Source organism: Formica exsecta, unplaced genomic scaffold (assembly GCF_003651465.1).
Source record: "Formica exsecta isolate Colony F162 unplaced genomic scaffold, ASM365146v1 scaffold27, whole genome shotgun sequence".
Lineage (NCBI taxonomy): Eukaryota > Metazoa > Arthropoda > Insecta > Hymenoptera > Formicidae > Formica > Formica exsecta.
The window spans coordinates 97,814-110,980 of record NW_021849963.1 but is presented as its reverse complement, the minus strand read 5'-3'; the positions used below and the strand labels follow the sequence as shown (position 1 = coordinate 110,980).

Sequence of the window (13,167 nt, the reverse complement as noted above, 5' to 3'; positions counted from 1 at the left end):
TTTAATGATATGTGAATAGGGAATATATTATTATTATTATTAATATTATTAATTATTATTATTGTTATTATATAAAATAAAGTTTAAGACACGTTAATCAAATAACAAGTCCGATAGAAGGAGATCAGCGGAGAGGGTGGTATTTTCGGATTTCTCTTGTATGCTCGTTCGCTCTCTCATCCTCTCTTTCCTTTCCCCCTCCACCCTCCCTTCCCCCTTCGCTTTTCTACCTTCTCTCGTATTATCGTTTTACCACCCCCTCCGCTCCTAAAAGCAAACGAGGTACATCGAATCGTCGATGAATCGTGCGAATCGCTTTTAGCCTCTCCTGCGCGACGCTGATTGAAGGGAAGTAGAAAGGAAAACGAAAAAAAAAAAGAGACGGGATTTGAAGTTCGAAAATGGTAGAAGATGAATGGAAGAGAAGGGAAATAGAAAATAAAACGTGTGTGTGCGAAACGCGGGGACCGGAGGCCATCGGTCCCGCCAAAGAAGAACTCTTTTTTTCTCTCTCGACTCGTAATTACGTGTTCACGAAAAAGGAAAACGAAAAAAGAAAGGAAACGAAACAAAAGCTGCACAATGATCGACTTGGTCAATAAAGCGATACAAAATCTTTTCCACGCTTGGCTTGTTGCTGAATCAATCTTTCTCTCTTTCTTTCTGTGTCTATATATATATATATATATATATATATATATATCTTTTTCTCTGTCTCTTTCTCTCTCGCGATCCGAATTGACTATCGAATCACGATATCCTCTCTCCTCTTTTCCCACATCACGCTATTGTTCTCGATCTTCCTATTCGATCGTTCAAACACGTTTGAAAACATTCTCGAACGACGCATGCTCCTTTTCCCGACTTGACCGCTTTCAGGCCAGCTAGAAGATACGCTAATCGCGAGAAAGTATATATTGCGATCGATTTATACATAGATCGCGAGAAAAGTATCTCGTCCGATGATTAGTTTCGAATAATTAGTTTGGAGAATAGGACACCGTTCGATTATCGCGCGCGATACAGACAAAAAGAATCTCTTGATGCGACCACCAGCAACGACTGTTTGCCAAGGCGATATCCATCACCTTCGAGCCTAATCTATGCGCGACCTGTATATTATTGATCCGCATTAGTGGCATACGCGAGACAAATACAACAGGACGTCGCAGTCGATTCTTCGATTGACCGACAGCGATCTCTACTTACTCTTTAAATCCAACAATGTGTCTCTACTAACTCTCTCCTGATCCACACTATGACTACTAATACGCACATGATCTTCTCGATGATGCCTCTCATTGACGTGTCTAACGCACAATGGCGGGTAACGACAGAGATGGTATCATCATCATTATGTAACTTGTTATATATCTTCGTTGCTTTCTACTATAAACTTAAAATGCCCGTCGAAATATAATGTTTGCAAATCGAAATCTATTTATACTGAATTCTTAATTATTTCTAATCTCTTTTCTGTCTCATTGAGTTTAATATAAAATAAATTAGTTCAAAGATATTGATTGAAAATATAATTAATCTGCGATGATTGCAATAATTATAATTTTGATATAATTCCGATCATTTGAGAATAATTAATTATATTAATATAATATCGAAGCATGTTCAAACAGATTATTTGCGGAAATCTCGAATTGAAATGTTTTCATTGGCGCATTGCATTTCGACGGGATGTCGATTGTTGCGATTTCTGTCAGTCGACGGATCTCGCGCGATGGAATATTCGACGAATAAACTATCGATCTCATCTTCTCCACCTTTGAACGATCACGCAACAACTAACTTTGTGCACATCTTTTCTCGTAATTCCATCTGCTCGCCGATTTATATATACCGACTCTCTGTATATCTTTCTACGTCTTTGCGCTTGTCTGTCTGTATATTGATTCACTTTGGCACGGCACTCTCGCTCATACTTTGTCCCTTATCAGCGAGGCCGAATTGCACCGACGGTCTTAAAAATTAATCCCGAATTGATGACCGATGATTTTCTATTCTTGTTCAAATTACAGTTTTATTCGTGATATCGTCAAGGGAAAAAGATCCAAAATCGATGTAGTGTAATATTCATTAAGATTTGACATTTTAATTATTTAAGAACATAATTGTTATGTGTCAAACAATTTGCAATGAAATTTAAATATATAAAACGCGATTTCTTAAATTTTATAATAAAAAAATTTGCTGTCAAGAAAAATTGAGTTAAAGGGATTCGGGACATCTTTAAATTTATTTTTGTAATTATAAATTTTTTTTTTATTTTTAGGCTTATTTTGTAAAGAACTTAATTAAAAAAATAGAAAACTAATTCTCTCTTTCTTGATATCTCTGTTTTTGAGAAATTAAAATTCAAAAATCAATTTTTTTTAATTATCTTAAAGGCCCCGAATTCCTTTAATATAATTAATAATTTGTTTAATCAGGTCAATTATTAATTATTGAGCAAAATGCTAATTTTACTAATACGATACAGAATATTGCAATGGGATTTTTGAACGATATTGGTGCAATTGGCTCCAAATTAACTTCCGGTCATATGAATCCGAGCACGGCTCGGTTTACAGAAAGAAGAAATAAAAGGCCACACACACACTCTCAACATAATCTATAATACTCAGCAATCTAATTTAAATTTACTAATCAACAATCTAATTTAAATTCAAATTTCGCGATTCGCGAAAGAACTTTAGAAATAGCGAAGATATCTCACTAAAACGACGTGTTCCCGAGCGGGAAGAGTCCCGAAACCGGCAAGAAGACGCGAACACCACTATCAGATCCGATTACTCTCACAGTCACACTGATTACTTCCGCAAACATCAGCATTTCAATGAGACAAACCACAATGAGAATGCGTCACCCTTAACCCTCAAGCTCGCGTTTCGCGTGGAAGATAATTTGATCCTTAACTGGTACACATGAGAGGAAATTGTAACAAGAAATAAGAGATGGTGAAAAATATAAAGGATATATAAGATCATTGACAGTTTTTTAGTAAAAAAGAAGAAAAGAATTCTATGAATATATCTTCAAACTTTTTTTAATATGAGAAATAAAGAAATATTATTATTTATTTTTAAATTAAAAATAAATTAATTTGAAAATTAATAATACTTTGTACATCTCATATATTTATTCTCATTTTGTTATATTTTTTATATCGCAACGCGCTGTATATAGATACAGTATATAATAAATGTAATTCAACATTACAGAATTTAATTGTGAAGAAATTTAATTTTAAAGCACTCACACATCTGACGTAAAATCCTATTGTACCAGTTAAGTATTAAAATAACGTGCATTCTTCAGACGTGTTTATTGGATAGGAAAATCCACAGAAAAATATCCAAGGTTTCTTTAGAGACTCTCTATTCAATAACAGAAATTGGTATATTTTACAAAAAATGATCGGTCTGTATATATGTTGACATAAGGATTATACAATCGTTTATACAATCGAAATCCAAGGTATCTCATCATTAACATATCCCGACATATCCTCGATAGAGTAAAGAATTAATCCTTACGCCAATATTATGGCCGATAATTATTTGATTCATTTATTAAATTCGAAATAATCGTTCACGTCGTGAAAAGTGACCGGCAAGTGCATCGCTTGAGGGTTGAAGAAGTGATTACGCGCGATCCGATCGTTCCACTCTGTTGTAACCATTATGTTATCCTTTACTCTTGAAGGTGATAGGTGGCGAGTTGCAGGAACGTTTGATACCGGTACCCTACAGCAAGAGTTCGACAGACCAAGCTGTAAGCGCTCCTCTCTTGCTCTATCTCTATCTCTCTCTCTCTCTATCTCTTTCTTTTTCTCTGTTTCTCTCTTTCTATCTCGATCTCTTCCTTTTCGCTCTCTGTGTCACTCGCTTGTTTGCTCGCCCGCAGCTGCCTTTTAACTTTCTTGCTTTTACACGCTTCTTATTCTAATGATCTCTCTCCTCCAACCCACCAAGATCTTCCCTCTCCCCTTTTCCTCTCTTTTCCCCTCCCTTTTCCTCTCTTTCCTGCTTTTTACATAGAATACTCTAGGAATTAGAGTATTTCAATAATTTGTAAGTCACTCTTTGTACTTATAGTGAGTCTTACAAGTTATACGGATTTATCCCATGCTCACTCTTCGTAACGTCTCTTCTTTTTCTTCTTCTTTTTTTCTTCTTCTTTCCCTCTGATCTTTCTGTTTTATCTATCTACGTATACTTCCCGCTTTCTACTTTATACTGTTCTACAATAGGATAATATTACGGCTTGTACTACTGGACCGGGCAGCCTTTCCTGCCCTCGACGTCAATACGAAGGAAAGGTACATGTCTGTGTTAATCCTCGACATCCCAAGCTTGAAGCGCGGCAAGGATTAGCGATTCCCGAGTCTATATGCTGCGTCGTTGTTGCTTATAGGGGCTTTCGTTGGTACAAATTTTCTTTATTTATTTGACATAGAGATAGCTACTTTCTCGCTGAAAAGAGACGCCGCTCTAATTGCGAGATATTCCTCATACAGGAATCGCTTCAAGAATATTCCCGGTAGAAAGCCAAATTAAACAGAGACATTTTGACAAAAACGATTAGAAAATAAGCGTACAATTTTTTTCATTTCGTTAAATGGAACTTCTCTTTTTTTTTTTTTTTTACAAATTACATCAGCCCTCTGGTGGTACAAGTCCGTTTCTTTCCGCTTTGTTCTAACTTTTCCCTATCTTTCATCTCCGCAGCTCTCGGTGTCCTGTGTTATCGTGACTTTACATGAAACATCGTGTATTCGTCGTGTGTCTGTATCTCATACCCACTTATATTCCGCTCCTCGATCTCGGTCAGGGATCGTTATCATTTCGACGAAATTTTCTTATTCGTAACGTCGAAAACTGAGCTTATCGATTTCGATCCTTGTCGCGAGATCACGAGATCGTTTATCCCGCTTTTTTTACCTTTCGGTACACGTGTTTCCACCTCGTCCGCATCTCGCCATTCCAAAAATCCTTCTCGTTCCCTCCGCTCAGATCGGTCCAGAGAATGAATCGCCACTGTCGAGTGAGAGTCGACAGGGCACGGCTGGGCATGGATCTATTAAAGAAAAGAATCGAATTGATTATACATTAGGATAATTCTTTCTCTCTCTCTCTCTCTCTCGCTCTCTCGTTAGGACTCTTTGCGATCATGTAAAGTAACGAATCACATCTAGATACGATCACATATTGCATGAGAGAGACGCGATGCACCTTTTAAACGTGAATTGGTCGCGAAAAAAAGAACAACGTGCGAAATTTGTCTCCACACCTTGATTGTCGCTTATTTTTGTCACCGCAATTAGATGTACAGCTGTGTATATGTATATAGATATGCGATCGTGTGTGTGCCGTGTTGCATTGTAGTTGCAATTTTCGGTGACCGCGATGCGTCTTTTCCTTTTGACATCGCGCGATGCCTGGGATTGCGAGCCTTGCACGTTGCTTTTATTGTGCATCTTGCTGGCGACAAATTAAACGTCATGTGAAACGAAATGTTTCGTCCCAGACGATTCGAACTTTAACTCCACGCGATTAATTTCTCGTCTGTCCGAAACATATTGAATCTGCTCGAATGCAGCTATCTTTGCTTGCACGAAGGATATTTATACATTGCAGCACGTGTTATTTTTTATAGCGTGTATATTAACGGAAAACTTGTATTTTCTACAATCAGAAGTGACGTTATTTCGCCGAGTTCGTGCGTCGATGCTACAGACATCCAAGGGAGATCTCTACGCTGTTATAATCGTGATGCGTAACTAAGAGAATGAGATATTTTTTTCTTCTTTCTCGCTGTGTTGACAGATGAACTCGCCGAGGTATGTCAGTCTCAATTTCTGATTTCGATTTAATCTGTAACGAGAACTTATTCTCGATTTGAATTCTACGTCGTCACGTAATTTGATAGATCGTGACGCGATCTGAACCGAATCAACGATCGGACAACGAAATCCAAATTCTGTGTGAAAAGTCTCGTGACGAAAATAATATATGTTTAACAATCGAGGCGAGTAGATTTCAATTACGGAATGTGGTTCTCCAGTGGACGAGAGACCGACATTCTGTACATTTTTTTTCTTTTTTTCTCTATCGAAGCGTCTTTTTTCCATATACATGCTTATCACATTTCCCCCCTATATATTATCATCTTTATTCCAAAAAGAAACCTTTCAGACACTCGACGAAGATCGATGGAACGTAATACACATTTGTCATTATACACTACCGATCAATCAATCGATTTTCTGGTAACGCCACAATCGCTAAATAAAATAAACTAAAGTATCTCTCGTGATAGGAGAGATACGAGGAGAAAAGTTCGAGACGAAAGTTTTCTCGATAAAGATGATTAAAATATTCAGTCTGTTTTCATATTTTTGCAACAAATAAAATTTGTTTCAAATTTGTTGAATAAGCGAAATTGTAATTTTTCTATAAATTAGAATAATTTACAGTCATAATTTATATTTTGTCATTAAATCGATAAAGCGATATATAAAGAGTTATCGGATATACAAAAGTTATCAATTTCAAAAGAGGGTCATTTTTTCTTATCTTCAAAAAAAATTTTTCTTATCTTCAAAAAGATTCCATGGACGGACGATATAATGATTAAATTTTCTCCCGAATATTGTTTAGGAAGACACCACTTCTTACTCTTCCGTCGTCTCTTCTTTCTCTATCTCCCTTTTTCTTTTCCCTCTTAGCTCCTTCGTTTTTCTTTCTCTCTCTTTCTCTTTCTCTCTTTCTATTCATCCTTTCAACTGTCATCCTTGTCCCTGACATCCTTCCACGTGAAACTCGATACGACATACCGTCTTTTTCCGTTGAGAGAGTCGTCGTCCGTATATTGCGATACGTATAATCGGCAGTGCGCATTACTTGGCGTAACGTGCATGTTGTTTCGTATCAGACGCAAACGCAAAGAGAAAAAAAAAGAAAGAAAAAAAAAAGAATGCAGACACGTATCTGCGAGCGCGCGAAGGAGAAGCGCGCGCAAGGCCCTGGGGTCCCGAGATGCATTCTTCGGGGTCTAGCTGTGTACAGGTGGCCGCGCCGAAATACGAAGGCGGTAACGTCCCTCGCATCGCGTAAGTATTCTCTTTCGAATGTTGTGTGTGTGTGTCGGCGATAATTAACACCACGCCCGTTAGAAGAAGACGTGTGCGAATGCACGTCCCGGGCCGAGCCTCGAGAACGCAAGAAAGAAAGGAAGGAAGGAAGAAAGAAAGCCGAAGATTGGGGTAACGAAGAGATTTTTCTCTCTCGTCTCCCCCCCCTTCCCACTCTCCCTTTTCCCCTGCTGTCAACTGTAGACCGTGGCACATAAAAAAAACTTAAACAGTAAGACTTAAGACATAAGCGAATTGACCAATCACGGTCGAACAGTAAGGCAGCCATATTGAAACGTAAGAAACGCTGAAAATTCCGTATGGATGAAATTCTTAAGTCTTAAGTCTTACTGCTTAAATTTTTTTTTGTGTGCCACGGTCTTAAAAAGCTGGCTTTTTCGGGGGAGTCTCTGAGATACTAGCCGAATCACACACACTGACATACGTTTGCTGGGCACGCGATCTTGCTGAATGCATGCAGCTGATCATAACCTATATAGATCTCCTTTTCCACTTTTTTTTTTAAATCTTTGTATTATATACGAACTGTATGTCGTTTTAACCGTTGCATGTGATGCTTGATATTTTCCTCGTGTGTTGCTTGCCGTATTGTCCTTTTTGCCGATGACTCCCGCCTGGTCTGCTGTATGTATAATACACTCTCTCACGTTCACACGAAACGTCGACGACCGAACTCCGTACAAAATGCGGATCCTGTTTTTTTCTGGCGTCTTGGACGTATTATGTTGCCAGATTTTCCGTCGGAGACTTTAATGTCTAATGTTCCGTTTCGCTATATTCGGGACAATTACGATAGAAAATAACCGCCGTCAAAGGATGTGGATCATCGAACGGTGAGTCCGAACGTCATCGAGTCTCTCGATGCGTTTGCGAGTAGGGATTTAGACTCCGAAAGAATGCGGAGATTTGTTGGGATAACGGATACGAAACTTTCTCGAAACGAGAAACATCTACCAGAGTCTGGCAGCATTTTATTGCATCGCTTAGGACGCACATCGGTCGGTTTCTTAATCGAGGAACCGCTTCTTCTAAGATCGCGAATTATCGATTAATTTGCGAAAATAAATGTGTATACAGGGTGCAGCTAAAAGGTAAGATTGGAACTTTTTCTCGCAGTCGATATTCTTTGGCCTTTTCGCCTTTTCATGTGCTCGTCGGCATTTGTATCATCGCTGAATGGCGTTTTAACCATTGATACATTTTTTATGAAATTATCTGTCTGATCAGTTACGGGCGTTTTCCACTGTTGGGATGAAAAAAATGTCTACGTCAATCGTCCGCGTGTTGCGCGTCTTACGTAATGGTCACAATCGCAATGGAAAATTTTTGCGATTGTCAGCCGTAACTGTAAGGAGAAAATCCCAACCGATGATCGGCCGCGTTCGAGTAGAGAAACCTAGCGATAAGGCCGGCGTCGACCGCAGTGAAGGAAGCGCGTTACTGATCAGCCATCAGCCAAAACTAGCGAGATAGTCGGTTCGAAATCGAGAGTTATATAATCTCGCGGAGCAAAAAATCTCGATGTTATTCGCAACGAGAGACGCGTCTTTCCGTAGCTATTCCGTAATATCGAAGATTCAGCTCGTCGAGATTATTATCTCTCTTCCGGTACGAATTAATTAATTGATATGCTAATAGGATAATGATTATATCTCGGACTCGAGGATTCTCAAGGCTTATCTAAGCGCGAATCGCTTTCTATCGCTTCTCTCTGGGAGAAGTTGATACAACGAGCTTTTCCAAACTATGTATCATATTGCTTGATTAAGTGGCAATCCAGACTCTTGTCGATATCGCTCTCCTCTCCTCTTGCTTCTTTTAACCGCGTCTGTCTGTCTATTTATCTGTTCTATTTCTATATGCTTTTCTCTCTTTCACTTTTTTACTATTTTTCTCTCGGTCGATTAAGGTTTCTCTGACGCTACGAGAGAAACAGAAACTGCACACTGTATAACCGCATAAATGTCACGTATCGATTCGTTCCGCGTTCTTCGGCATCAGTGACCAGCCTCGTCAAGACTTCCTTCAAGTGATATTCAGTTACTATATTTTGACAGTTCTATAAAAAAATTGATTCTTGGAGATTCCTAACTTTGGAAAATAAGTCGAAATTTTATATTCCAAGATTGAAAAAATTTTGTTTGCTAAAATAATCAATTTCGCAGAGTTAGGTCATCTCCTATTTCGATTTAATTCATACTTTCTTTTCGAGTTATAATTTTTCGCGAGTATATGCGAAATAAATCTTTATTTTTATTTTTTATAATTAGATAACTTTGGAGGAATTCACTTGTCAGATCCTGGAAACTCGTCGCCGGATGCGCGGACATCGATTGCGCACGTGACGCTTCTTGATCATCAATTCATCAATTGTAAATCATTGGCCGCGCATGTATGCCAGCCATGTGACTCAGCTTGGCAATATATCGCGTTCGCAATAGAAGAACAAGGACGCGATCTTTTTCTTCTTTTTGTTCTATCTATTTTTATTCGTTTCGAAATTTCGACTAGCCAGCAGCTTCGTTCCTCAAGCCGTCGACAACACGCAAAGATAGAAGAGTCGATTGTGGATATCTTTTTTTTTTGATACTTTTTTTCCGATCTTTCCGATGACTATAGTGTCGATGGGTGCATGCGGTGTTTCGCGGCAAGTTGCAAGCATAGTTGCAGAGCGGCGACGTCGGTACATCTTTTGCAGGCCGCGTAATTGCAAGGTACTCGATTAGAAGCGATCGACGAACATCGGGACGAGTTTGCAAAAGTGGTAATCGGCAGCAGAAATGTATCTTTCAATCAATTGAAAGTCGATTTTTTCTTGGCGAAAACTGTGCCATAAATGACCGAAAAATTATAAGTGTCATTTTTTTTTAAATATATCTCATTTTTATCAACTGAAATATTAGATACTATATGAACCTACAATGCGCTTAGCTTCTTGATTGTCGAATAATTGAGTACAAGAGCATTAGATTCAATTATAATAACATGTAGTAATTATAAATTCGTGATCAGGATTGACGATAAGAGAACATAGTTCCTAAATTTAATTACTCGACAATTGTGTGCGCCAAATTCTCGTTAAGAAGAAATCGACTTTTATTGATTTCCACGTTTGCTAAGCTCACCCCCCCTTCTCCCTTCTGTACAGGATGCCTCGAATTATCAAAGTTGATGCTAGGAGAGTGATAAACAGTATTTTGCAGACTTAACACTTTGCGGACTGGGCATAAATTTATATATTCTTTCGGACATCCGAGAAATGATAAAGATCTAAGATTAAGGCGATTTACAATCGTACGTATTATGAATTAGAACAAAGCAACATGTATTTGCACATACTGTGCAAAGTTACTAAGAATACACACTAAATACATATATACGTTCCGTTTTTTTCATATTATAATCATATCTTTTAGAGCATCCGTGCATAAAGATAATATTTATGCAAAATTCAATAGTGGATGTTATTCGAGCGAATTTTATCTCGCGTTCAACATAGGAATCTTATTAAAGTCCCGTCCTCAATGTGTTAAGCGTTCCTAACAAGTTTAACGTCTTCCACACATGATTCCGGAGAATCGCAAAGATCGTTCTCTCACTCTCTCTTTCTTTCTATCTATCTATCTATCTCTCTCTCTCTCTCTCTGAAAGTAAGTATGCCGAAGTATCGCAAAGGATTCTTACATGCAACTCTCACAAACCACTCTCTCCTATCCCCATACCGACGCAGCTGCTCCGAACTCTGTGTTCTAATAATGCCTTGTTCCGCAGGGCGAGCCAAGCCCCGCTAGTTCTGTAACATCTTATGGCATCGCTGCTTACTGTCTTGTTTACGTATCTCAAATGGCGGGAATGCAAAGCGAATGTGGGTCTTAAGGGTGAATCGGATAATAGTAAAGGACAACTGTCGATGCGATCTGATTAAATCAAATTTAATCTAAATAAGCATTCGACAAATTTGAAAAATTAGAATGGGGTTAAGAAACAAATGGGAAAGAGAATTTTTTTTTCGATTATATGCGATTCATCCTTCGATTCCGTTCCCCCGCCGTTGCTATACATATTAATATCTGTATAGGGTGTCCCACAAGACTGGCGCGTTATTCTTTAACGAAAGGTTCCTCGACTGATTGCGAGTTGCTCTTTCCGATTCTATCTGAAACAATTTTAGTTGGATCGTTGCTATTATTAGGTAGTTTTCATTTCAATTAACGCGAGGAGATTAAATTTCTTGGGAAAGATCGACTCCAAAAATGACGGAGAAAAGGAACACGCTCGTAAAGCATAAGGGCGGTCAGTTTTGCGGACTATTTTCCGCATTTGTACGGAATCTTCATTGTGCGTATATACGTAGGTATACATACAGGAATATTCCTAAAGTGACTATCTATAATATTTTGCAAAATAATAAGAAATATAAAAAAATATTTTTAAGACATGAAAATATGTATATATTTAAAGAATATGCATACTTTATGGACTCTAATTTGATTATTCTTGCATTTATCATCAATGATATGGGACTGAAAGGGAAATTAACTTTTATAAATACATGAATTTGTATAACAATAGACACACCATATTATGCCAGTATGTAACAATCCAAAAAAAAAAAAAAATTTCTAATCTCACCAAAGTAGATAGTCACTTTGAAAGATCCTATATACATATGTATATACGCAATCTTCGCGGCGTTTTGAATCTCTGAGCCTGAACATCTTTCCTATCTATATTTCGAGTGCGTGTGCCGGCAACCTGCAACTTTGCTGTTGCGTGTGCCTGTCATCTATCCCCCGCTCGCACATCGGCGACGATCCCGCTGACTGCGCGCCGTCGTCGCCGATCGGCCCCCGATTTAGACCAGACTGATCTGACCGTCACCGGCTTTCCAATTTGCAGATCCGCGTAGTGAACGCATTTCGGCAGGGCCTAGACACGCGCTACGGCGAGCACAGCAGCACCACCCTGGCGGAGGTACTGAGGAAGCAGTCGTCCTTGAGCAAGCGACTCTCGCAGACGAGCAGCATCGAGTACGCCGACAACATACCGGACGAGCTCACCATACCGGAGATTGACGTCGAGAGGCTCTCGAGTCACAGTCACACCGAGACTGCCGTTTAGAGACGACGCCGCCGCGTCGTCAGTAGCGACGCCTACTACTACTACTACTATTACTACTACTACTACTACTATTACTACTATTGTCACTACGAGCAGGCCGACGATAACGACGACGACGACGACGTCTTCGACATCTTCTCGCGCTCGTCGTCTTCCTGTGGCCGTTGGTCGCTCACAACGGAAGAGCAGAGGGTTTACAGGAAGCGAATTGGAGAGAAAAACTGTACGAGAGAAAGGGGGTACGGGGAGAGGGATGGAGCGGAGTGGAGGATCCGTTGTTAGTTGCTTCGACGAATACGCGCGTGCGCGCGCTTGCAACAGAGGGGGGTGTTCCTTTGACTCTCCGTTGGGCGCCCCCCCTTTTATTCTCGCGACGAGAACGACGCGATAAAACCGCTGCAGCGTGTGCGAGAAAGACATCAATTATAAAATATTACCCCAAAGTAACGCACCACTGCCTCCTATACGTAGTTGAGTTATGTTACGTACGCCTCCCTTACGTTCCCTCACCGTACCACCTTGTGTCTCTCTCTTGTGTTTCTCTCTTTTATCGTGTGTGCGTGTGCGTGTTTGTTGAGAATTCTTTCGTTCCTTGACGCACCGCTGTGTGGAAGAAGCGCGACGACGGCTGCGTGAGCTGGGGACGCGGAAGGGAAAGCAAAGAGAGGAGGAAAGAGAAAGGAATTGAAGTTGAAAGGGAGAGAGAGGGAGAGAGAGAAAGAGAGAAAAAAAGGGAAAGATTTGTAGTTTTGAAGCGTATATCTTGAATTGTAGAATCATCGACGACTCCCCGTCTTCTTTCTTCTTTTACCTTCATCCCTTCGCCGTTTCTTCCTCGGGCTCTCTCTTTCTCTGGTTATCTTCTTTCTTCTTCG

The 13,167-nt window shown here is 39.5% G+C and overlaps 1 protein-coding gene across 6 annotated transcripts in view; it reads left to right on the top strand.

Moving 5' to 3' along the window:
- The window catches only part of LOC115237065 (plasma membrane calcium-transporting ATPase 3), a 77,630-nt gene extending 64,463 nt beyond the window's left edge, over positions 1-13,167 (top strand). For 2 of the 6 annotated variants that reach the window (XM_029809876.1, XM_029809875.1), the window contains 2 exons: positions 3,721-3,789; positions 12,071-12,292. In XM_029809876.1, coding sequence (XP_029665736.1) covers positions 3,721-3,789; positions 12,071-12,292 — 291 coding nt within the window. Of the gene's footprint in view, positions 1-3,720; positions 3,790-12,070 lie in introns of all 6 variants that reach the window. The other 4 variants (XR_003884294.1, XM_029809874.1, XM_029809877.1 and 1 more) reach the window with 4 other exon arrangements.